The 23,073-nt window shown below is 43.5% G+C and overlaps 1 protein-coding gene across 3 annotated transcripts in view; it reads right to left on the reverse strand.

Moving 5' to 3' along the window:
• LRGUK (leucine rich repeats and guanylate kinase domain containing) overlaps positions 1 to 23,073 on the reverse strand; it is a 104,730-nt gene that overhangs the window by 38,757 nt on the left and 42,900 nt on the right. For all 3 annotated transcript variants that reach the window (XR_004383968.1, XM_032868987.1, XM_032868979.1), the window contains exons 11-15: positions 20,323 to 20,442; positions 13,378 to 13,474; positions 9,098 to 9,211; positions 6,161 to 6,362; positions 5,446 to 5,541 (exon numbers count right to left, since the gene is read on the reverse strand). Coding sequence is in view for 2 of the 3 variants with exons in the window: in XM_032868987.1 (XP_032724878.1) it covers positions 5,446 to 5,541; positions 6,161 to 6,362; positions 9,098 to 9,211; positions 13,378 to 13,474; positions 20,323 to 20,442 (629 nt within the window). In the remaining variant the exon portion in view is untranslated. The remainder of the gene's footprint in view (positions 1 to 5,445; positions 5,542 to 6,160; positions 6,363 to 9,097; positions 9,212 to 13,377; positions 13,475 to 20,322; positions 20,443 to 23,073) is intronic.

The raw sequence follows: 23,073 nt of genomic DNA on the forward strand, positions 1-23,073 counted from the left end.
TGCATTCCATGGAAGCATGAGGTGCCACGGCTCGCAGGAGCTGCTCCTGATACTCCCCCCACCCCCATCCCCGCCACCCCCAGGGCTACTCTTGCCCTCGGAGTCTACTCCAGGTTTCAGCAATGGTTCTCAGAGGCCCCTAGCACATTAACATTGCAGACGAGGACACTTCCTTCGATCACCATGGGAGCAAGTTCTCCGTGTGATTCTGTTCTCATGGACCAACCAGGGACTCGATCAGTGCAGCAGGCACTTGCTTCTGAGAGAAGTCCATACATATTCTGGTGGCCCACAGAACATCTTAACGTAGGGCTAAGGACATGGCTCTGAAATGCTGTAGTCAAGGGTGGCACACCAGTGTGGAACAGCCTTGAAGAAACTAGTCTCTGCCCACTTCGAGAGAAACCTGATGCTCAGAGACGACAAACCAAGTCAGACCTCCAAGGTGACCCCACGGCTGTCCATCCCCAGAAGCAAACCAAGCTCCTGGCAATGGTCCATTCTCCCCCACAGAGGAAGATGGGCTTGGACTACCCCAGGTCCTCCCTAAAACTCCTCATATGGAGAGGTAGCCTGTTCCACCAGCTGAACCAGACATCTCTGGGGAGGGGTTGGGGAAGACTGGGGACAAGGAAAATCTTGCCACTTGGTGGGATTTCTGAGGGGATGGCTCCGCTCATCCTTCCTATCTCCCTAGTTCATGACAGTAATAGAGTAAATACAAATTTAGTCAAGAAACAAGGCTAAATTAAAATAGAAGAAAAGTAAAAATATCTGGAAGAGACAAATTCATAGAGACAGAAAGTAGATTAGAGGTTACCAGGGACTAAAGGGGGGAGTTATTGCTTAATGGGAATAGAGTTTCTGTGTGGGAGGGATGAAAACTTTTGGAAAGAGGTAGTAGGGATGGTTATACAACACTGTGAATGTAGTTAATGCCATTAAGTTGTACACTTAAATGGCTAAAATGGCTCATTTTATGTTTTTTTTTAATCACATGCAAAAAGAAATTTTGAAAAATAGAAAGGCAGAAGAACAGTAAAACCCAATGCTGAAAGCTCTTTCTCTTTGTAAACCCCCTGTTTCCTCGAATCAGACACACAAGGATTTTTTTCACCCCACTTTTAGAATTTGACAATTCACATCATTTGGCAAATGAAACCCTGCCCTTTATTAGAGATAAAGACACCACGTGGGACCTAGTAAATTGCTCAATTTCCCCGTTTGACTCATCATCACCATCATTTTCCTCTCTCACTAGTCAGATCTAAATAATGATTTGCAAATATAATTTTATTTTATGATTTCTATAGCAGGAACTTAGGGTGGTAGTTGGATCAGCTTTTTAAAAGCTTTATTGGGAGCACCAGATGAGTATTCTAGAAATAGGCTGTAGAGAGACAACATGGAAGGTAAAGACATCTCTTACACTGGGTTGTGAATAAAGTGAGTTTTTTATTTCATAAAAACTGTACTGTTTGCTCAGGGTTTTTTTAGTTATCGTGCTTTAGAAATGAATATTACCTGGCACTGCTATAAGGGAAAAAAATAAGATCACCCATACCATGGTTGATAAATATTTTTAATTAATGGCATTAATTATAATGGTATGTCTCCGTATTTTGAGGTTTTAGAATCACTTTGTACCTAACGTTACTATTTTGTATGTGCATTTAATGGAAATTCAATTAGTCTCTCCTCTGGTAAAGGTTTGCATTTCTGGGTCGAGGCTGATGTGCTTGCTATACTGATAGACTTCAGGCTTATTTTTACGATTTTGTTCTACTTTCATCACTAAGAGTAGAAATTAAAATTGCATTCTCAGTTACAAATTAGCAACATGAAATTACTGAAGATAAGACTATGTATTATTACTTCAAATATCTAGGAATACTTCTCAATTGGCATTGGTACAGGATTCCTGCTTCCATGAAAACAAAGCCATTAGCCACCAGATTTCGGTTCGTACTGAAGCCTAACTTATAGGCAGTCTAATCTAAGGGGGAAAACCTCAGCAAATTCCAGAATGTTCCATAATATTATATGTACGGCTTTATTGTTTAGAAATGGCAGTTCAAAGTGATTTCTCTGATCAAATTAATGATTACTGGTGAAATTTGGAATATGAAACTAAGGCTTCTAATTTCCAGTTTAATTTTCTAATTGGTCTTTCATAGAACCTTAAATATTTTTTATTTCAATTTCTTACCTTTGACAGCTCAATTAAATATTAAAAATATTTCAACTATGCTGAAATTACTGATCTTTTCTTTCCAGGGGTCTCATTTATACTTACATAGGTAATGTAAGTCTTTACGTAAACATACAGAACTACAGAACTTAAAATCAGAGGGACCCAGCTCAGAATGGAAGCAAAAATGCAAAGCCAGCCAGTCCTGGGGCAGTGACCCTGCTGGGGCTCTGGTCCCTTTTTGGGGAGTCATGACGCTCATTTTGGGGTGGTTATGGTTGGGCCCTGCTCACCTGCAGTGAACCCCTGAACATGGGGGCCTGTCTTCCTTGGCGTGAAGTCTATGCCAAGGAAACTCCAAAAGGCCCCTGGCTCTACTCTTGAGCCACCAGAGATCCTTTTAAAGCTTTATTAGTAAGGACCATGCTCATTAGAATTTTTAAAGACTCACTTGAATCACATCTGGCCTCCACAAAGTCACTTTATGTGCAAGTTTATCCTGAAACCATCGACAGAAGACAGTAACGTCCTCCACAGATGGACTATTTAAATAAAATGAGGTGGTTTGGCTTCTTAAGAAAACACATCATTTTCCCAAACGCGAACCCTGCCAAGAAAACAGGGGTCTATGCAGGCCACTGAATTAATGCATTAATTATAAACCTTCCCTCTACTTTTTAAAGCAGAGGCTCCATGAGTCAATAACCAAATGACCCAGTTTCTGTTATGCAGTGTGTCTGAGAGGGAGAACATTTGAACAAATTCTATAATTCATACTTTCCATTAAATCAGACAGGCCGAACCTAACTGGTCCAAATAAATGAAGTTTCATTTTACCCTTTAAAAAACGGGAGTCTGTTTTCCTATGCACACGTTATCTGGTCTATTAATTCACCAAATGGCAACTGCACCGAATCGTCAGCGTCCTGGTGGTCGCAGAATGTGGAATGATGGAGAGCAGGAGCCCCGCTGGCTGAGATCCAGCTTAAACGCCACAGCTCACAGGTGCCCTCTGTGCTACGGACTGACAAACACGCTTCTCTCTTTTTCTCAGAACTGGTCAGGCTCGGGGGACGGACTCCCGCTCATCTAAATCCTCAAGGGGCTGATTTAAAAGCCCGAACACCAACTGATTCATTCACAGTGGGAGCCGGGGCCCGGCTCAGGGATCAGGGCAGGGTGTTCTAACGTAGGAGCGCGTCCCCAGCGCAACAGCTCCACCCGAGGGACCAAATTAAAGATCAGAAGTTACCAGGTTAGCAAAGATTGAAAGCAAAGAGAGGCAGATTTCCTCACGAGAGACTTCCATCCAGCTCTCAAAGCCTCATGAGATATGCCATGCCCCTTGCCCAGCATGGCTTTCTAAAAAACTGATGGGAGTTTATCCATGTGGATAAACACACGGGCATCCTCCTCATTGAATGTCCCCCCTTCGAAGACTGGGCATAGTCCTCCAGTCCTCCAAGAAGCCTGTCTGCACATAGGGCACACTTTCTTCCACTCCTCTGCAGGTGGGAAGTCCTACCCTGGTCACCTGTCTTCTAGAAGAAACACATGGAAGGACAGCCTCACTCTGCTCTGTTGGTTGCAAACCAGTGTCACACTGACCTCATTCCAGAGGTCCCTGACCTGAAAAAAGTGTGCAAAATTGCTAAAGGGCACTGCCAGTCTCAACTCTGGCAAAATCATGGCCTGGCCTGGCCTGCCCCAACCCGGCCAGCGAAGTCCTACTGGGCCAAGAGTCATGGAGGCCAAAGCCCGTGAACACACAGCAGCTCTCACATATCACATGTTGTAACATCAACATTTTACAATATGTGATATGTGAGAGCTGTTCAGGCCCCTGGAGGGGACCTTCTTTTTCTTGATTCAGGTGGCAAAAACTACACAGAACGTAAGTCTGTCGTCCCCACCATCTTGAAGTGTTCAGTTCGGTAGTGTTACGTATATTCACATGGTTGCGCAATGAAGCCCATGAGCTCGTTTCATCTTGTAATAGTGAAACTCTGTAGTTGTTAAACAACACTCCATTCCTCCCCGCTCCCCAGCCTCTGGCAACCATCCCATTTTTCTGTCCTTATGGATTCGACGAGTCTAGGTACCTCACAAAAGGGGCATCAGACTGTATTTGTGTTTCTGTGACTGGCTTATTTCACTTAGCAGAACACATCCCCCTTGTGGTGTGTGTCAGACAGAAGCCCCTTCCTTTTTAGGGCTGAATAACATTCCACGGTATTTATCAACCACATTTAGTTGACTCATTCGCCTGTTGACGAACAGTTGGGTTGCTTCCTCCTCTCAGCTGCTGTGAATAATGCAGCAGTTCACTGGGGTACAAGTACCTGTGCGAGTCCCTGCTTTCAGTTCTTCTGGGTAGATATCCTGAGGTGGAATTGCTCTATCATGTGGTGATTCTATTTCTAATTTTTGAGGAACGACTACACTGTTTTCCATCGAAGCTATACCATTTTACCTTCCCAATCTTTCAACATCCTTGCCAATGCTAATTTTCTGTTGTTTTTTTTATAGTCAGCCATCTGAGTGGGGATGAGGTGGATTGGGGAGAACCTTCTAAATACATCTCAAAATATTCATGTGCCAAAATTCTAAGTTAAGGCTTTAGAATTCCTGGATTCGAGGAGAGAGACTGCTCTACAGCCCATGTTGTTTGCTGCACATGTTCCAAGAGGCACTAACTCTCCCTCAATGGAGAGCATCAACTCCATCTAGCACGATAGTCAAGTGAAGTTCTGAACAGCAAAGCAGCTTGCCCAAGGGAGCGGGAGGACCACAACCAGGCTCACACCCTCTGACCGTGCTCTTCCGCTATCCTCTCTAGCACCAGACACTTGGAGGACTGTGGCAATGCAAAGAGGAGGAGAAAGAAATCTATTGGCTGAAAACAACACTAAACACAAACTTGCCGAGCAGAATGCCACCTCAGCTCCCTCAGGGAGCCAAACTTCTGGAAGGCTGAGTTCTGAACCAGGAGGCTGGCCCTTATTTACCATAAACCACCAAGGAGGCACCGGCCAGCATGCCCCTGAAGGACAGCCCTGTGAGTGCCACTGTGGCCACCCAGACAAGGAGAGGGACAGGTCCAGGGGGCGGATTCACGTAGCTCACTTGTGAAGACAATCACATGGGAGGAAGGAGGGGGATTAAAGCGTTAGAACCAGCTCGAGCCCGGCTGACGGGTACCCACATCGCAATTCAGACTGGTTTTCCTGGCACAAAAAGGGAGAGTGTAGCACCTGCAGTCGGAGCCAAATTCTTGGATGTTTCCTCAGACAATCCCAGGTATTCTCTGATGAGGTGACTCAGCTTTTGGTAGGCAACCTCCAGATCATCTGCAGTAAATGAGAGAAGGTACTTTAAGGCAACAGAATCATACGAAAATACAGCCAATTTGCAACTGATGGTGGTAATGACTTTCTAAGCTACATCTAAGTTACGACTATCGTGGTAGGCAGAATTCGGAGACCCTCGAGACACTTCACCCTCAGATAACTGCCTTCCTTCAGGGTGGGCAGAACCTGTGAACGTGAGAGGGTGTTACTCCTGTGATTATGTCATGTTAAATGGCAAAAGGGAGTTTTGCAAACGTAACGAAGGTTACTCATCAGTTGAGTTTGGGCTAATCAGAAGGAAAACTCTCCAGGTGGGCCTACACATGAGCCCCATAAAGGAAGAGTGTTTTCTGGTAGAAGAGGAAAGCAGAGACTTGAAGCATGAGGAGAATGTCATGTGCCGTCACCAGCTTGAAGACAGAAGGGCCACCCACACACGACCTGGTAGCAGCCTCTAGGACGCAGGGCAACCCCTGGCAGAGAGCTAACAAAAGAAGCAGACACCCAGTTCCACAACCACAAGAAACTTCGTCAGCCAACAGTTAAGATGCAGGTTACAGCAGATTTCCCCCCAGTGACAATACACTTCAAAAATAAAACTTCACTGAAAGTTACCAACCTGCATTGATGATTGCATCAAAATATCCTGGAAATTTCTGATTGGTTTTAATATAAAGGTCCACTCTGGACACAGCAAATTCAATCTCTACACGACTGAATAATCCTTTTCTCCGCAAATATCCCTCATATTTTTCCTTGTCCATGGGTACCACCAGGATATATCGAGGCTCAAAATAGGAAAATTTCAAACTTCTTACACCCTATTTGCTCAAAGAAAAGGTGATAAATTGGAAACAGACACACAATTTAGAAATTATGTTGGAGACATCTGACAACATAGGTATAATAAGTAGTCTTGTATTACAAGATTTGGATAATTAGCTATTATTTTCCTGTAAATATCTCAAAGTTGGATTACTTCCCTTTGTCCATCAAATATTGTTATTGGAAATAAAAGAACTACCTGGCCATCTTCTAATTAATTACTCTAATAAACACGATGGTTAAAAAAGAAAATTGCTAGGGGCCCCTGGGTGGCTCAGTCAGTTAGGTGTCCAACTCTTGATTTCGGCTCAGGTCATGATCTCAGCCCATTGCTGGGTTGCACACTGGGCATCAGGCCTGCTTGAGAGTCTCTCTCCCTCTGTCCCCACTCACATCCTCTTTAAAAAATAAATAAATAAATAAATAAAGGAAATTGCTAGATACAAACAGGTACATTCACAGTAGTGTTGTGTCTTTAATACTGAAAAGTAATTTCTCTTTTTCTTTTTTCAGATTTTATTTTTCAGGAATCTCTGTACCCATTGTGGGGCTTGAACTTATAACCCAGAGATCAAGAGTCACATACCCTACTTAATTAGCCAGGTGCCCCACTGAGAAGTAATTTCAAGTCTACATTTCAAAGAGCATCCTCTGCAGCTGCAGGACATAAAGATCCTACCAGAGAAGAAAGGCTCCTCTGTTACCCCATTGTCATCTCCTTGGGACTGGTCCTATTCCTAAACCAACCTGGTTGGCTGGTTCCTGCTACATCTCACAGCTTCTACACAGAGGGACAACCAAGCTGCCAGGAGCTCACACCCAGAAGCGGGGCTGGGTGGTGGTCTGTGGATCAGGAGGGCTGGGTGGTGATAGACCGCAGCTCCCCAGCTATTGCAGACCACGAGCCAATCCCACAATTGCTCCCTGGGCACCAATTTCCTCATAGCAGAAATGCAAGAGTCCTTCCAAATGAACTCTAAAGCCCCTTCCACCTCGATCCCATCATCAGCAGTTTAGCTCAATGTTCAAAATCTTTGTTTTAAACATGGGGGGGGATGAAATATGGGATCTTTTACAAAAGAATTTCTAAAACTGCCAATGACAGTACAATCAGGGACACCAGGCGTGGTTCACGGAGTCAACCTCTTGGAAATGAGTAGGAGAAAATTCTCAGGGAGGAAAAAGGAGGAGGGAGCCAGCACTCAGAGAACCAGTGAGCCAGAAGAAGGTAAGCACAGGAAGCTGGAGAGTTTCTGCCTTGTCCAAGGAAGATATTTTTGGTGATTAGCACAGAAAACCTCCTTAGAGATGCAAATGCAGTCAACTGCAGAAAGACGAGAATTGTGGGATTTTGAATAGAAAAATTAAAGAGCTGGACGAAACAGGCCCAGTTTCACTGCAGTGAGGCAACACACCAATCCGAGGAGCCAAAAAGGAATCATAGTCTCGTGTTCTGACAATTACAAAGAAAACAAGTTTTAAAAGAAGTTTCAGAGTCGATAGAAAGGGAATATCTGACCAGCCCAGATTTTGTTTTCTGTAAGTTTGATCTAACAGAATCATTTTCCTAACTTTTTTTTCTGACTACAAAGCTGTTAAACCGCTCAGTGAAGTTATCTTCCAAAGACGATCAAGTGTCTTTAAAGACTTCACATACTTAATAAAGCCATAAATTTTTAAAACAATTAAATAGGGGATGCTTGGGTGGCTCAGTGTGTTAAAGCCTCTGCCTTTGGCTCAGGTCATGATCTCAGGGTCCTGGGATTGAGCCCTGCATGGAGCTCTCTGCTCAGCAGGGAGTCTGCTTCCCCCTCTCTCTCTCTCTGCCTGCCTCTCTGCCTACTTGTGATCCGTCTGTCAAATAAATAAATAAATAATCTTAAAAAAAAAAAAATAATTAGATAGGGTAGTCATGGTTTTACTCTGGATCTGGACTGGATCCATGTTCTAATTACATATTAGAATATGTAATATTCTGCATATTCTAATTACAGAAGATCACTGGGGAAGATGGGATATTGGGGCAGAGAGGGAAATCTCCTGAAATCCTCAAGTCTGAATTGCTCCAAGCTGGAATGGACTGCAACCTGCGAGCAGCAGGAATCTGACAGCACAGCCCATGCATCTCCCATGAAGAATGAGAGAACAAGGGCGGCTGCACAGAGCGGCCAGGCAGGTCCCGAGAGGACAGTGTACCAGCTCCACAGCCTGTGAGGAGGACATTTACCTGGATATCACTTCATATAGACAGAGACCACATGCCCTAACTGAGGAATGTAGTGAGGAAATTAACAGAGAAAGTGAATCGTGGGGTGGCTCAGTTGGTTAAGCGATTGCCTTAGGCTCAGGTCATGATACTGGAGTCCCGGGATCGAGTCCCACATTGGGCTCCCTGCTCAGCAGGAAGTCTGCTTCTCCTACTGACCTCTCTCATGTTCTCTTTCTTTCATTGCCTCTACCTCTCAAATAAATAAAATATTTAAAAAAAAAAAGTGAATCGTGAGTAGCCCTTCTATTCCTAGTATATGTGCAATCCACGTCTTCTGTCATAACTCCGGTTATTTAATTGTGCATGTCTGGCCACCCCCTGTGCCTAGCAGGGTGCTAGGTACTACCCCCACCTCCTCAACCACAAATATATATATAGAGATAGATAGATAGATAGATAGACAGACTCACATAAACATACACATGCATTTAAAATAAATTGACTGAATGAAAAGACACTTACTTCTATTTCCATGTGAATACAGCTTGCCAAACCGTCTCTCGCGATACCTTCTATGGTGTCCCTATTTAATCCGTAACTGTGACTACCATAATTAAAGGTAAGAATGAATTTCCCCTGAAATTTGAGAAGCACAGAGGTTTTTCATATAACAACTGCCATAATGAAACTGAATATAAATAAAACGATTTGATGTCTTACTTTTCTATGTTTCCATAAAACTTACAAATAGAAGGCTGACGATGGGTTTATGAAACTTAATATCAAAATGTGGTAGAGAAATTTATTCAGAATTCTCAGCTGGAAAAAAAAAATGAGTTTTTGGAGATCCTGTAATCTGCTGACGAAACAAGTGAGGAGAGTGAAGCTGCTGGTGGGACAGAGCATTTTGCTCATTTACCTGCTTCCTTGCCAAACGTGTACCATAAACTGTTATTACTGAGAAAGCAAAACCGATGGCCCGCTCTTAGCCTCAGCCATGTTGGCTACGCTGGTAGACCAGGTACCCCAGAAAAAGCTCCCATTCTCGAAAGCCTTGCATTCCCAGATAAGCCTGAAGGCCATGAATTACAAGGACATCTAAAAACCTTCGCATCCTGAGATAAGCCATGAAAAACAGACCCAATTCGGTTTTTCCTTATAAAACAGCTTTTTATTGACACTGCCCCAAATGTTTTTCAACAGAATTTCCGTGTGCCCTAGAGTCATCTGAGGTTTAAATACTGCCTTCCATCTAATTCCTGGAAGCCCAGTTCTTCCCAAAGCTGTACTCCCTTGCAAAACAGTCCAAGTTAAAACATGCCTCTCAAAATTGACCATTCCTTTGACGCTGTTATATTAAGCTACTAGGTCTCATCTAAACTGGAAAGCTGATGACAAAAGAAGGAATAAAAATATGGATGATCTTGGCAACTGTGGCTCCCCACACACGGGATTTTGAAAGAAATGAAAGCTTGCAAGGCTGAATCCCGTCAATTGAATTGAATCACATCGGATGGCAGCATCATTAAGAACAGGAGCCGTTAGGAATCCTTTATGCTACCTCTGCCTCCTGGCCCGACATGTTCTGGAGATTTGGGGATGGGGGACAGGCCATCTGTCGGTGGGGGGTGGGATGGGGGGGCGTGGCATGGGTGTTGGAAGTCCATGAGACACAGAATACCTGTTGTGGCGCGGTGGGTCTCTAGTGAATGTGTCTGCTAGGAGTGATGAGGACAATCCACACACTTCATAATCCAAAGGAGTTTATATCATACATTTTAAAAGTTTAAAAACTCAGTGACAAATATCCTAATATTTTATGTCTTCAATGTCATGCCTTCTTTGTTTTTTTTTTTTAAGATTTTGTTTATTTATTTGACAGAAAAGATCACAAGTAGGCAGAGAGGAAAGCAGAGAGAGAGAGGAAGGGAAGCAGGCTCCCTGCTGAGCAGGGAGCCTGACACGGAGCTCGATCCCAGGACTCTGGGATCATGACCTGAGCCGAAGGCAGAGGCTTTAACCCACTGAGCCACCCAGGCACCCTGCCTTCTTTGTTCTTTGAAGCAAATAGTACGACATCTTATATATGTACATATATCATATGTACATATATAATACATATATATTGCATCTATATAGATAGATAAGATACCTATCTGAATCTTCCATCCTATCTTGCTTACTGTGACTCACCCTGTTTTCGAAATATGGGTTTTTAAATTTTTTTGAAGGTAGGGGTAGAGGGAGAGAGGGAACCTTAAGCAGGCTCCATGTCCAATGTGGAGCCTGACATGGGCCTCGATCTCACACCCCAGAGATCGTGTCCTAAGCTAAAATCAAGAGTTGGACATTTGACCAACTGAGCCACCCAGGTGCCCCTCAAAATGTATGCTTGAATCATGTTTCAGATAAATACTGTGCATTTGTTTACTTGTGTGTACAAGGGCCACCCTCTGTGGAGCCAAAAAATATTTTCTGGAAGAATGAAGAGTTGGGAGGAATCTGGCATTGTACTTTAGTATATAAGACAGGCTTTGTTATACTTCTTTTAAAAAAATTTAGAATAAGTGACCTCCAGCTCCTGGCTGGTGATAGTCCTTTCACATTTTCCTGCTGGAGGATTTCTTAGTAAACAGCAATAATCCTATCTCAAAAGCCTCCAGGTCTGTGATCTTACTTCCACAAGAGAGGAAGAATATCTTCAGGGAAGTGACTGCACGTATGTCCTTAAAAATGGGCTGTGTGTCTGGGGCACCTGGGTGGCTCAGTTGGTTAAGTGACTGCCTTCAGCTCAGGTCATGATCCTGGAGTCCCACGATCAAGTCCCACATCAGGCTCCAGCTCCACGGGGAGTCTGTTTCACCCTCTGACCTTCTCCCCTCTCATGCTCTCTCTCTCTCTCAAATAAACAAATAAAATCTTTTTTTTTTTAAATTAAAAAAAAAAGGATTGTGTGTCTGTAGGGATGCAGTGGGGTAACGATCCACATGTAGGTGATGAGGGAATGGAGGAGAGGGTGCCTCCACAGGAGGCATCCGGGGCCTGGGTATGCCAGGGTAGTCTGCCAAGGCGGGGCAGCAGGCTGCCTGGGTGGGGGTTCCGGGGAGCGGGGGTGTGTATACAGGAGGCTGAGTGTGTCGGTGTGACTGGCGAAGCTGATAAGGTGTCATGAGTTACAACCTCTCACGGTTTGCCTCTTCGTGAAACAGTCTTGAGCTCGCTTTAGGAAAAGGAGCTCAGAAGCAAAATTCCAGTTGAAAAAAATGACATTATACTGAGGTAATACACGTTAGCAGAAGCAGTAAAAATGAGCACTACTCACACAGACAAGGATTTTGTAGAGGGAGTCAAACTGTGAAACCAAATATGGAGTGTAAGTACAGAGACTTCTTAGACTAGGAATTAAACCAGACTTAGTTACTACTGATCCAGTAAGGTATGGAATGTCAGGGGAGCATATGGGGTACTGAGAACTAATGAACTGAACCAAGAAAAAAAATGCTTCAGACTCTAACGAGAGAAATTAACAGGAATTTCGGGAACTAGCTGTTTTTCAACCCTAAGAGACCTAAAGGAATCCTTCTTACTAATATCAAGATAATGCTTCTTATCTCTATTAAGGCTTTTAGAAATATAAAAATCCCAAAATACTCTTGATACATTCAGATCAACTACCAGAATACAGCCCTAGGAGAGAAGATTATAAAGAATCTCAAAAATGTTCTTTTGACAAGGTTAGAGGGGAAACGACCTAGAAATTATAGGACTTTCTCATTTGGGTTTCTCTGTGAATGCAAGAGAAAACATGCACAATGTATAAAGCTGGGCATTCAAAATCAAACTCATAGAAACTGCAGATCCCATGCTTAACTCTACCACAGTTATGCGCACTGATGCGTAACATGGAAGCTTAAGGCTACATATGTGTCCAGGACAAGCCAAATGAATGAGACACTGCGTGATGAAATGATGCTTAGGGCCACAACAGTTAGAAAGCACCAGTGATGGGGTGCCTGGGTGGCTCAGTTGGTTGAGTGTTCAATTCCTGGTTTCAGCTCAGGTCATAAACTTAGAGTCCTGAGATCGAGCCCCACATCAGGCTCTGCACTCAGTGTGAAGTCTGCTTGCCCTTTCCCTCTGCTCTCTCTCATAAATAAATAAAATCTTAAATAAAAAAAAAAAAAGAAAGCACCAGTGATAGCAAATAGGAGGGGTCTCTGGACAGAACACTCCAACAGCAAGAGAGGCTCAATTCATATCACACATCAGACTAGTCTGTGAGAACTGCTTATGTTGAGTAAAGTCTGATTAATAACAGCGGCACATGGGGCGTCTGGGTGGCTCAGTGGGTTAAGCCTCTGCCTTCGGCTCAGGTCATGGTCTCCAGGTCCTGGGATCGGGCTCTCTGCTCAGAGGGGAGCCTGCTTTCCCCTCTCTCTCTGCCTGCCTCTGCCTATTTGTGATCTCTGTCATATGAATAAATAAAATCTTTAAAAAATAATAATAAATAACAGCAGCACGTAATAAGCACAAATCACAAGCACTTTACATAGAGGTTTTATTTCCATTTTCTTAAAACGTCTACTCATTGAGCTTCACTGAAAATTTACAATATTCTCTCCAAGTTCCTAAAATAAAGCTGCATATCAACAAGGATGTACACGTGGTTTAAGAAAAAACAACCCAAAAAGAACACTTCTCTCATAACAAACACAAGATTTTTCTCTTTGTTATCACTAGTTCCTAATATTCCTACCAGAGGAAAAGTGTCTCTTGTGTAATACAGGGGAGAACATTCTTACCATGTTTAGCATTTCATCAAAAACTTCCTGAGAGATAAAATGGTAATCCACTCGATCCCCTTCTCCAAAGTAAGGCGGTCTGGTGGTGTGGCAGGCCCTGAAAGCACAGTGGATAACTGGTAGGCTTCCAGCAGCTTGAGATTGAAAATAGAAAAGGTTTGAGTAAAAGTAGGTTTTAAAAAGTTGAAATTGATCCACGAATCATGAATTGTGAGGTAACGTAGTGCTGGAAACACTGTGGTTTCGAAGTGCTAGACCACATTCAGCTGCTCCACTCCTCCAGGACTCATACAAACTCGGAATCGTCCACACCGAGTCCAGATGCGCTGGTGTCCGTCACCTCCTCACAAATGACTACTTCCGCTCATTACTTGTATATTTCCACCCAAGAGTCTTCGTGTCCTCTCTGCTCTGTCGGCATTTCCCTGGGCCCCTCCTCATCCCTGACCTGGCTAGCCCACCTGTCTTCCAGGACTCAAGTTAAGTGCCCCGCTCCCCTCCCACGCCCCACCCTCAACCCAAAAGCCTTTCTTGACCCCCTATGGCTGATTATGTTGCTCTCCGCGTGTTCATAGCCTCAGTGCCTGCCACCCGTCTCCACCCAGTTCCTTGCTCAGGAGCCCCCTCCTCAGCTCCGCCAGTGCTATCAACACCAGATATAAGCCTCCCAACGGAAGCCCTGGGTGGAGCTCAGTTCAACCAGAGAGACCCTTGCTGATCACTGCGACGGCATCCCCTCCCCATCTCCACACCCTCCCACTTATTCCCTGTCACCTGAACGGTCTTCCCTTATCCACATATCTGGTTTTTCCCTGTCTTCCCCAGCCAGACGTACAACTCAGGAGGAAAGGACTTTATCTTGTTCATCTTACTTGCTACTGCATTCCCCACCACCTGCCTCCGTGCAAGCAGTCACTAGTTACCTATAACATGAACCACTAAAGGGACGCCTGGGTGGTTCAGTCGGTTAAGCCGCTGCCTTCCGCTCAGGTCATGATCCCAGGATCCTGGAATCGAGTCCTGCATTGAGCTCCTTGCTCAACGAGGAGCCTGCTTCTTTCTCTGCCTCTGCCTGCTACTCTGCCTGCCTGTGCATGCTCTCTCTCTCCCTCTCTGACAAATAAACAAACAAATAAATAAAATCTTTAAAAACATGAGTGAGTAAATGACACCTGCAAGGTGGATAAGAGGCATGACCAACTCCATTTGGTGGAAGGCAATAAAGACAACTAGTCTAAGGCCACAGAGCAGACCAGCGTCAGTCCCAGAAATAGACAATGGGGTCCCAACTAGCCCATGACTCTCAATTTCATACCTCATTTCCTAGAGTTGAGCTCTGGGGCTGCAGTGCAAACTGATCTTTTGTATTATCCTGTGGTTTTCAAGGAGCAGATGAGACTAGCTGGACATCTGACATGGTAATTTCAGGTCTTCCTCACAAGAAGCCATGAGGCGAGTGTTGCTGTCCCCATTTCACAGATGATGAAACTGAGGCACAGCAGTTAGGTGATGAAGTAGCAGTGCCAGGATGACCCCGTGTCAATTCCTCTTACTATCGGTAACGCAGCGTCATAACTTCAAAAGCTTCCCTGTTACAGAGCCCAATCTTTATCATTTATACCACTGTTCCCCTTCCATTATCATCAAGAATTAACTAGACTAGGAATGTTAAAGTCTTAACATTCTACTTAAATTACAGACCCAGGAAGGAGAGTATATTCCAAGAAGACACTGTCAAACACCATGGTATTTGTTTTGTGGTGTGACTACTATGGCATTCCTTCACACACCTTGGCAGGGCCCTGGGACCTCTGTCTAGTCGTGTCCTTGACAGGCAGAAAAGAGAATTCAGTGACTGCACTGCATACCCTTCACATAGCCTTACGCGTGGTATTGGATCCGCATTTTCCAACAAAGGAACTGAGCGGCAGGAATTTTTTTCAGAATTTCTAAAAGGAAGACAAAGCCAAGAAGTAATATGAAGCTTCTAGGCAGGGAAATAAAGAGAAGACTTCAGAGAGGAGGAGAATGCGGATGACAGAGCCTGTATCCGCTGCAGAAACTTCTATTACGATCGACCTAAGATGACTTGTGGGTTTTTGAATCCTGTCATCCAATTTTCAAATGCAGAAATGTTCGCTGTGGAGTAGGCTGCACAAATGTGAACATCTTAAAAAAGAAATGCTGCATAGTGAGAGCAGTGTTTCACTAAACTTAGAAAAAAATGATGCCTAATTTTAGACCGAAATCTGCCTGGGCCATCACCTTCAGTGTCCTTTTTCTCCCCAGTCTCAGTACAATTCCATTTGTAATTTAGATTTCCATGAGTTTATTATTTACTAATTAATTGACTAGTTAAGTCATGGTTTGCAATGGGAGCCACACCAAAGAAGAACTGAGTTAGAGATGAACGGCAGACTACAACACCGGGCCGGAGAGTCTGAGAGTGAGTTTGGACATTCAAAAGACCTCTTCATGGGCCAGCTGTCCTGGAGGATCTTAGCAAATCAAGTCCATGGGGAAGAGATGACGATTGGGAGGGGAAGGAATCCACAAGGTCAATGGAATGGCCCAATATCCAGGGAAATGTAATAGGATGAGAAGATGCTGGAGAAGAACTAGCCACTTGGATGAGGAGTAGAAATGTTTTCAGTTTGATTCAGAAGCATGCAGTTTTAGAATCTCAGTTCTGGACCAGATTGCCTCAGGAAATAACAAACTTCTTGCTACTGGAAATATTTAGGCAGAGGTTTGGCCGTGAGCACATCTAAATTCAAGCCCACGTTGTGATGAGCACTGGGTGTTATGCACAACTAATGAATGGTTGAACACCACATCAAAAACTCATGAGGTACTATATGCTGGCTGACGGAACATAGTTAAAAAAAAAAATTCAATCACAAGGGGAGAAAAAGATAAATAAAAAAGAAAGAAATTCAAGCCCACGATAGCACACCATCTTGTTAGTAAGGGAACTCTTTCATAGGCTACCCACAAAAGCCCAGGTCTTCCTAGGGCATTTGGTAGAATTAAATTAGTCCTAACCCTCACTGCAAATATATGACAATTCACTGCTGGGCATAAAGAGATCATCAGCATCTAAGATGCTAGCGCCACGTCTCAGCATCCAATTCCAGGAAGCCACCACCCCGCCCACTCTCCAGTAACGACACGCCCACTTTCTAACTCACACCATGGTGAGCTGTGACTGTACCCCAGCTGGTCCCCGGATCTCCAGTCTCCCCTTCCCACCCTCTGCCTAGCCGCCCACAGGGAGCACTTTCTAGAATGCAGCAGTCCTCAAGGCACTCCCCGCTTACAAATCCTTTCTGCTGAGACTCCTGTCTGCATCTCTGGTCTTATCTTCTGCCATCTCCCTGCACACTTCCAGTACTCCAGGCTGTACTTGCAGTTCATCAAACATGCCTGCCCACCCGGAAGGTACTCCCGCTGGAGTTCCACAGCCCACATGTCTTCCACATCTTCTATCCTGGAGATCATCGCAGCACCCATCCAACTATCCTGTGAGCCAGCACTGACCTGCCTGAGACCCAGACTAGATGCTAAGCTCCCAGGACAGGGGCCACTTCTGTTTGCTCGGCAGGTCCCTGCCGGCATACGGCTGGTGCCCAATAAACACTGTTTAGATGAATAAATGAGCCGTTCTACTGGTTTGTCACATCTGGATAAGCAGGCATTGCGTTAGCCTGCATTAAGGTAGCTGCGGCTCATACATCTCATTTAGCTAAAGAGCTGTGGTCTTTTCCGTGACTGCGCTAGCGTACTAAAAGTAAAAACATTTAGGAGTCAACATCAAGAAAAAGGTCATAAAGATAGAGACCGCGGTAAAATGGAGATCTCAGAAAGAAGACTAAAGTTTTTCTTTCATGACTATTCAGATCACTTTCCAGGCCTTAAATGGGGAAGGTGGACAGGTATACTGGCATTGTTTTATGTTTCGCTCATTATCCATCACTCTGCCAGGGAGCCACTGATTTGTGTGGTAACATTAAGGTTGGAAATAGATTTTGAAGGCAGTAAATTCCTATCCCCACGTAGAACTAATACAGGTAAGGAAAGAACCACCAACCTACTTCTAAAACCAAGAACAAATAGAAAAATCAAAACCTAACACGAGGACAAACTCTCTCAGCCATTCCAATGCTTATTACACGACCATGTTATGATTTTAATATTGATATATCTGGACACACAACTTAGTGCATTTAGAGAATTTCATTGAATGTCTCAATCATGGGGCAGTGTAATTTAAAAAAGGAAGACAGAATACCACGAGAAAATGAAATAGATGGGAAAGAAAAGATTCAAGGAAAGGGCAGAGAAAGTCCCTTTGTAAATACTTGTATATTTCAAGATGAAATGGTTTTTATGCCTTTTTCCCCCATTTCATTAAAAGTCAACAAAAATTATGTTGGATAAGGAATTTAAAAATCTAAACAAGAGCAATGACTTGCCTCTGAAGATGTGCTTTGGTTTCATCATTTGTTTTAATCAGAAACTTGCTGCATATAAAGTAGTACTTTCTTACCTTCTCCACAGATGAAATTACTAGCTGTCTAAAATCTTTTTTTTTAATCCAATGATACGATCTTTGATCCATACCTTGATGGAATTTTTAAAATGATGTGCCACTGAGCAAGTTCTGAACTCTGCGTCCATGGGGACACCAGTGAATGATGGGACAATGCTTCGGAGCCTGCGAGGGAGGTGGGTGAGTGGGTGTGTAGTTGGCAGCAAGGCAGTAAGGCCCGTCTTTCCACACTGGCCACTAATTCCAGCAGGAGGAGAAAGATAGCAGTAGCAGTAGTAACTGTAGGCACGAAGCAAGTTTTAAGGTTTTGTTTCACTGCCTTGTGCCTCCACACGACACTAATTAAAGGTCTGAGTTCCCCACTAGATTACAAATTCCATTAAGGCAAGGACATTATCAGTCTTGTTCTCACTGTATCTTTAGGGCTTAGCACATGGGAGGAATTCGATAAATATTTATTGAAAGAATTGGTAAACAAATGAATAAATCCATCCATCTCTCTATATATCCATCAGTGGCAGTTGTAGAAAATCACCTTTGTTTCTTATCACAGTGATTTCCCACGAAATGTGGTACAGAATACCCTTAATTCATTCATCCCGTTCACTCGCTCAATCTGTCACTTGGTTAACAAGTATTTCTCGTGGAGGTATTAAGCACCTGGTCATCTCCTGAACACCGAGAACCAAATGGTGGGCAAAGCTGACATTGGTCCATACCCTCCTTGGGCTTACAGTTGAGTAGACAAATGTTAAATCAATCACAAGCATGGTGGATAAGCATTCTAATAGGGGAAAAATAGGATTTAATAAAAATGAATAAGAGGGGCGCCTGGGTGGCTCAGTGGGTTAAAGCCTCTGCCTTCAGCTCAGGTCATGGTCCCAGGGTCCTGGGATCGAGGCCCACATCAGGCTCTCTGCTCAGCAGGGAGCCTGCTTCCTCCTCTCTCTCTGACTGCCTCTCTGCCTACTTGTGATCTCTCTCTCTGTCAAATAAATAAATAAAATCTTAAAAAACAAATGAATAAGAGGAAGGCCATCCAAGTGGGAACAGAGAGGCGGACTATCTCACAATCTTGGTGATGAGTTAATAAACACCTCTGAGAACACACCTGATCCTGTGGGCCTCCATAAACGTGTATCACAAACCATATGAAGGACCTGGCGCTCAACGTTTATAACGTAATTAAAAGGAATTCTAATCAGAGAAGGCCTTGGTTTCCGGAATTCTGGTTTGCTAAAAGGTTCTGGGTTTACATGTTGGCACAATGGTTGGGATACACAATCTGCCGACTTTGACCTTCCATTCATTGTGTTCTACTTACCTACTTATCTACAGGTTCAGCACCCCTATATAAGTAGGCATAATGGCACTCTACTTTTTTATTCTAATGTTAAGTTTTAATTTATTTTTGTTACTTCAGGGTATTTAAAATATATTAGTAAATAAAGCATTTTATATATTTGGATCCCGGAGTTGTTCAAAGGAGGGATGTAATTTTAGATATCTAAATAAATGGACCTGTTCCGAATAGTATTTACATTGTTTGAACATGTACAGCTTAAGGGAAGGCGAGGCATTAGAAAATAATTTGCATCGACTCTTCTTGCTGTCTGAAAAATCTTTGCAGTCCCCTCCTCTGGTCACCGACAGACATTACTAATCTAGAAGTAATTGCTTTGCCATAGGTTAAAAATTAAGAGGAAACCAGTTCTAAAGACCACAGTGGCGGCTCTAAACCTGACTCCCAGAAACCTTTAAAAAGTCTTTCAGCGCCACCCCCCCCAAAAAAAGTCTTTAAGCCCAGCTGAAGAATTTTTTTAAATGGTCCTCATTTGTTTGATATTCTCCTCTATTTTAACAGGACCATGAGGGCAAAATGTCTCCTCCAGAAAACTGGAGTGCAGTGAATGCTAGCCCAAGGGAAACAAAAGGAAAAGCGTTTGCCGTCATTTCTCTTCCCTTCCTCACGAAATAGGCCTCAGAAGAGGCCTCCCCATGTGGAGATGAGGCAGTGGAGGTGCAAGTGGCGGGAGTTGTGGGGGGCGGGGGAGGCAAGGAAGGGAGCTCTGGGCACCAGGTGCCCCACCCCCATCTCATCCCTGCTGTCACAGCGGGTGGCCACAGCAGGAGCCTGGCCTCAAACGCCACCATGCTTCACTAAAAACGCATGGATCTTGCAACCCTTGGAGAGTGATGTCAGCGGTCAGTGAATGAAGGTGAACATTTGGGGGAATAAAGCGCGACAACATGCAGGGTCTCTCTCACAGTGTGATAAATGGCAAAGAAACCGATGAGCCTTCTCTGTACCTTTTCAAGCTTGCTGAAAATTAACAGCCCCAAGGAGCAACAGCCAACATTTTACGTCCTTCCCAGCCAGTGAGCACACTTACCCGTACCGGAAGTACGTGCTGAACTGTCTGCAGAGGCGGTGAGCAAGTTCTCGTTTCCCACAGGCTTCAGGACCAGCCAGCACCAGCATGGGATATGGGGCGTCCAGACGGGGGAGAGTGCTGGAATACAGAGCAGCCGGGTCTGGTCACATACACAGCCAGCAAGCAGGGTCTCCACCCCAGTCACCCCTATCAGGGTCTCCAGCCCAGTCAGGCCTAAGTCAGGGCCTACACCCCAGTCACGCCTAAATCAGGGTCTCCAGCCCAGTCACACCTAAGTCAGGGTCTCCATCCCAGTCAGGCCTACGTCAGGGCCTATACCTCAGTCAGGCCTAAGCCCGTGACTGAGCACCTGCTACCAGCAGGCACTGGACAGGAGGCTGGTCCTACTTTCCTGAGCAAGTTCATGATGATAGGTCAAAAATAATATTCAAAGCATAGATAATAAGTCAAGTCCAAATGCATGTAAATTTACTTTACCCACATTTTTAAAAGGAAAAATATGGTAAAATGTGTTAGTTCTTAGTTGATCAAGTATTTCCCTAAGAACTTCAACATGAAAGAAGGAAGACTGCTCTCTGAGAAGGAAGTTTTAATATCTATGCCCACTGAATTAGAACACAGATATGCAATGAAAATGGTAATAATTAAAATTTACCTGAGCAATCAATATGTCCCAGGCACTATTCTAGGAGTCTGGTGGGCATTACCTCATTTAATTACTACAAGAAGTGGATGAAGATGTTTCTATCATTATCTATGATTATCCCCGTTGCATACACAAAGAAATTGAAGTACAGAGAGGTCAATTAACTTACTCAAAGGAACAGCTAATGGCTAAGAGCTAAAATAGGAATCAAGGCATGGCTTCTGCGCCTGGAAGACTGGACTAAGGAGTGAAAACAGGCTGGTTGATGTGTGTGAATTCCACTCGTGCCACAACTATAGAAATACAGAATAAGATATACTTTAAGAATACACGCTAAGGTATAGATTCTATGAAGAATGGAGGTGGTGGCGGTATAATTTTTCAATCTCTCTGAACATTCACAGGGGAAAAACACAAAAAATGGAAAAAGTTAACAGCAAAAGCCCATGGATAACATGTGTAACAAAACCAGATGAAAAAGTTTTTCCATGAACCAAAAGCCCACAGAGCCTTGCACATTGCAGGGATCCACGCGGGGGGATGAAATGGGGCAGCAAGTGACATGCCTGAAGACAAGGGAACCCCAGCAGGGCCAACAGATACCACTGGAAAGCAAACAGGCTGAAACTCTACATGAACAAAATCTGTACATCCGTATTCATAATAGCTGGATTTGTAATAGCCCCAAAGAGAATCAGCTCAGAAGCCTTTCGAGAGATGGATAGTTAAACTAATCGTTGTGCATCCACACAAGGAATATGACTCGGCAAAAAAAAAAAAAAAAAAGGGAATGAATTGTTGGTATATCCAACAACTTGGATGTATCTCCAGGGAATATGGCTAAGTTAAAAAAAAAAAAAAAGCCAATCCTAAAAGGTTATACATGATATGATTGTTTGTATCATAATCCTAAAATGACAACATGATAGATGTGGAGACTGGACCACTGGCTGCCAGGGAGTAGGGGAGTTGAAGAGGAAGGGGGTGGCTGTGGCCCTAAAAGGGAAACGCAGGGATCCTTGTGACAAAACTCTTCTGTGGTGGTGCTCATATGATCTAGACGGTGGCAACAGTGCATATAACTAAATGCACCCACGAGTACATGCAAAGCTGGTGAAATCTGATCAGGCTGGTGGGTTGTATCAATATCAAGTTCCCGGTTTTGATATTCTGCTGTAGTTACGCAAGGTATCACCCCTAGAAACATCTAGAAACATCTAGAATTTCTCTGTATTGTCTCTTACAGCTGCATGTGAACCTAAAGTTATCTCAAAGTCATACGCAATTTCTGAATCATTGAACACTATGTCAAACACTAATGATGTCCTATATGTGGGCTAATTGAATTTACATAAAAACAAATAAAAAATAAAATTATATGGAAGTGCAATTTGTAAATGATTCAAGAGAAAAAAAAATTGAACGTGACAAATATTGAGTATAGGCAAAGGAGAGCTTCTTTCTGAAGGAGAAAACCAAAGCAAAGGAACTGAACAAATATTAAAGACCTTAATTCAAGAAAACGGTCCTGAAATTGAAAAAAAAAAAAAAACAACAAAAGCTATGCATTGAAAGAGTACACAGCATACCTGAGAGTATTAGCCCAGAATGACTAATATTAAGACACAAGTCTAGCAAAATGACCTGACTTTAAAGAAAAAAAAAAAAAAATCACTCAGCTAGAAAAAGAGAACACATGACTTACAAGGGAAAGGAAACTGTTTTGAGATTTTGATAGATGTTTTGCACCGCCCCCCAAAAAAGAGTATCATCTTTTATATATTCAAGGAAAAAGTGTGAGTCATGGATTTTAAATATAACAAAAATGACTTTCAAGTATAAAGGACAGAGAATATTATCAACATGTAAGGGTTCGAGGGATACTATCCCATAGCACATCCTAAGGAGTCTACAGGACAACAAGCTTCACACACCCAATTAACTCAGGAGACATTAATACAACGGCTGATGGGAAGCCATAAATGTGCAGTTATCCGTAGAAAAAGACAAATGACGGCAAAGGGGGAAGTATGGTGGGTGATGGATACAGGTTCTGACAATATAAATATGGTACACTATTTTTAAAGTGGGTGATTGACACT

The sequence above is a fragment of the Lontra canadensis genome, unplaced genomic scaffold (genome assembly GCF_010015895.1).
Source record: "Lontra canadensis isolate GAN:19392208 unplaced genomic scaffold, GSC_riverotter_1.0 scaffold2, whole genome shotgun sequence".
In the NCBI taxonomy this organism is placed as follows: Eukaryota; Metazoa; Chordata; class Mammalia; order Carnivora; family Mustelidae; genus Lontra; species Lontra canadensis.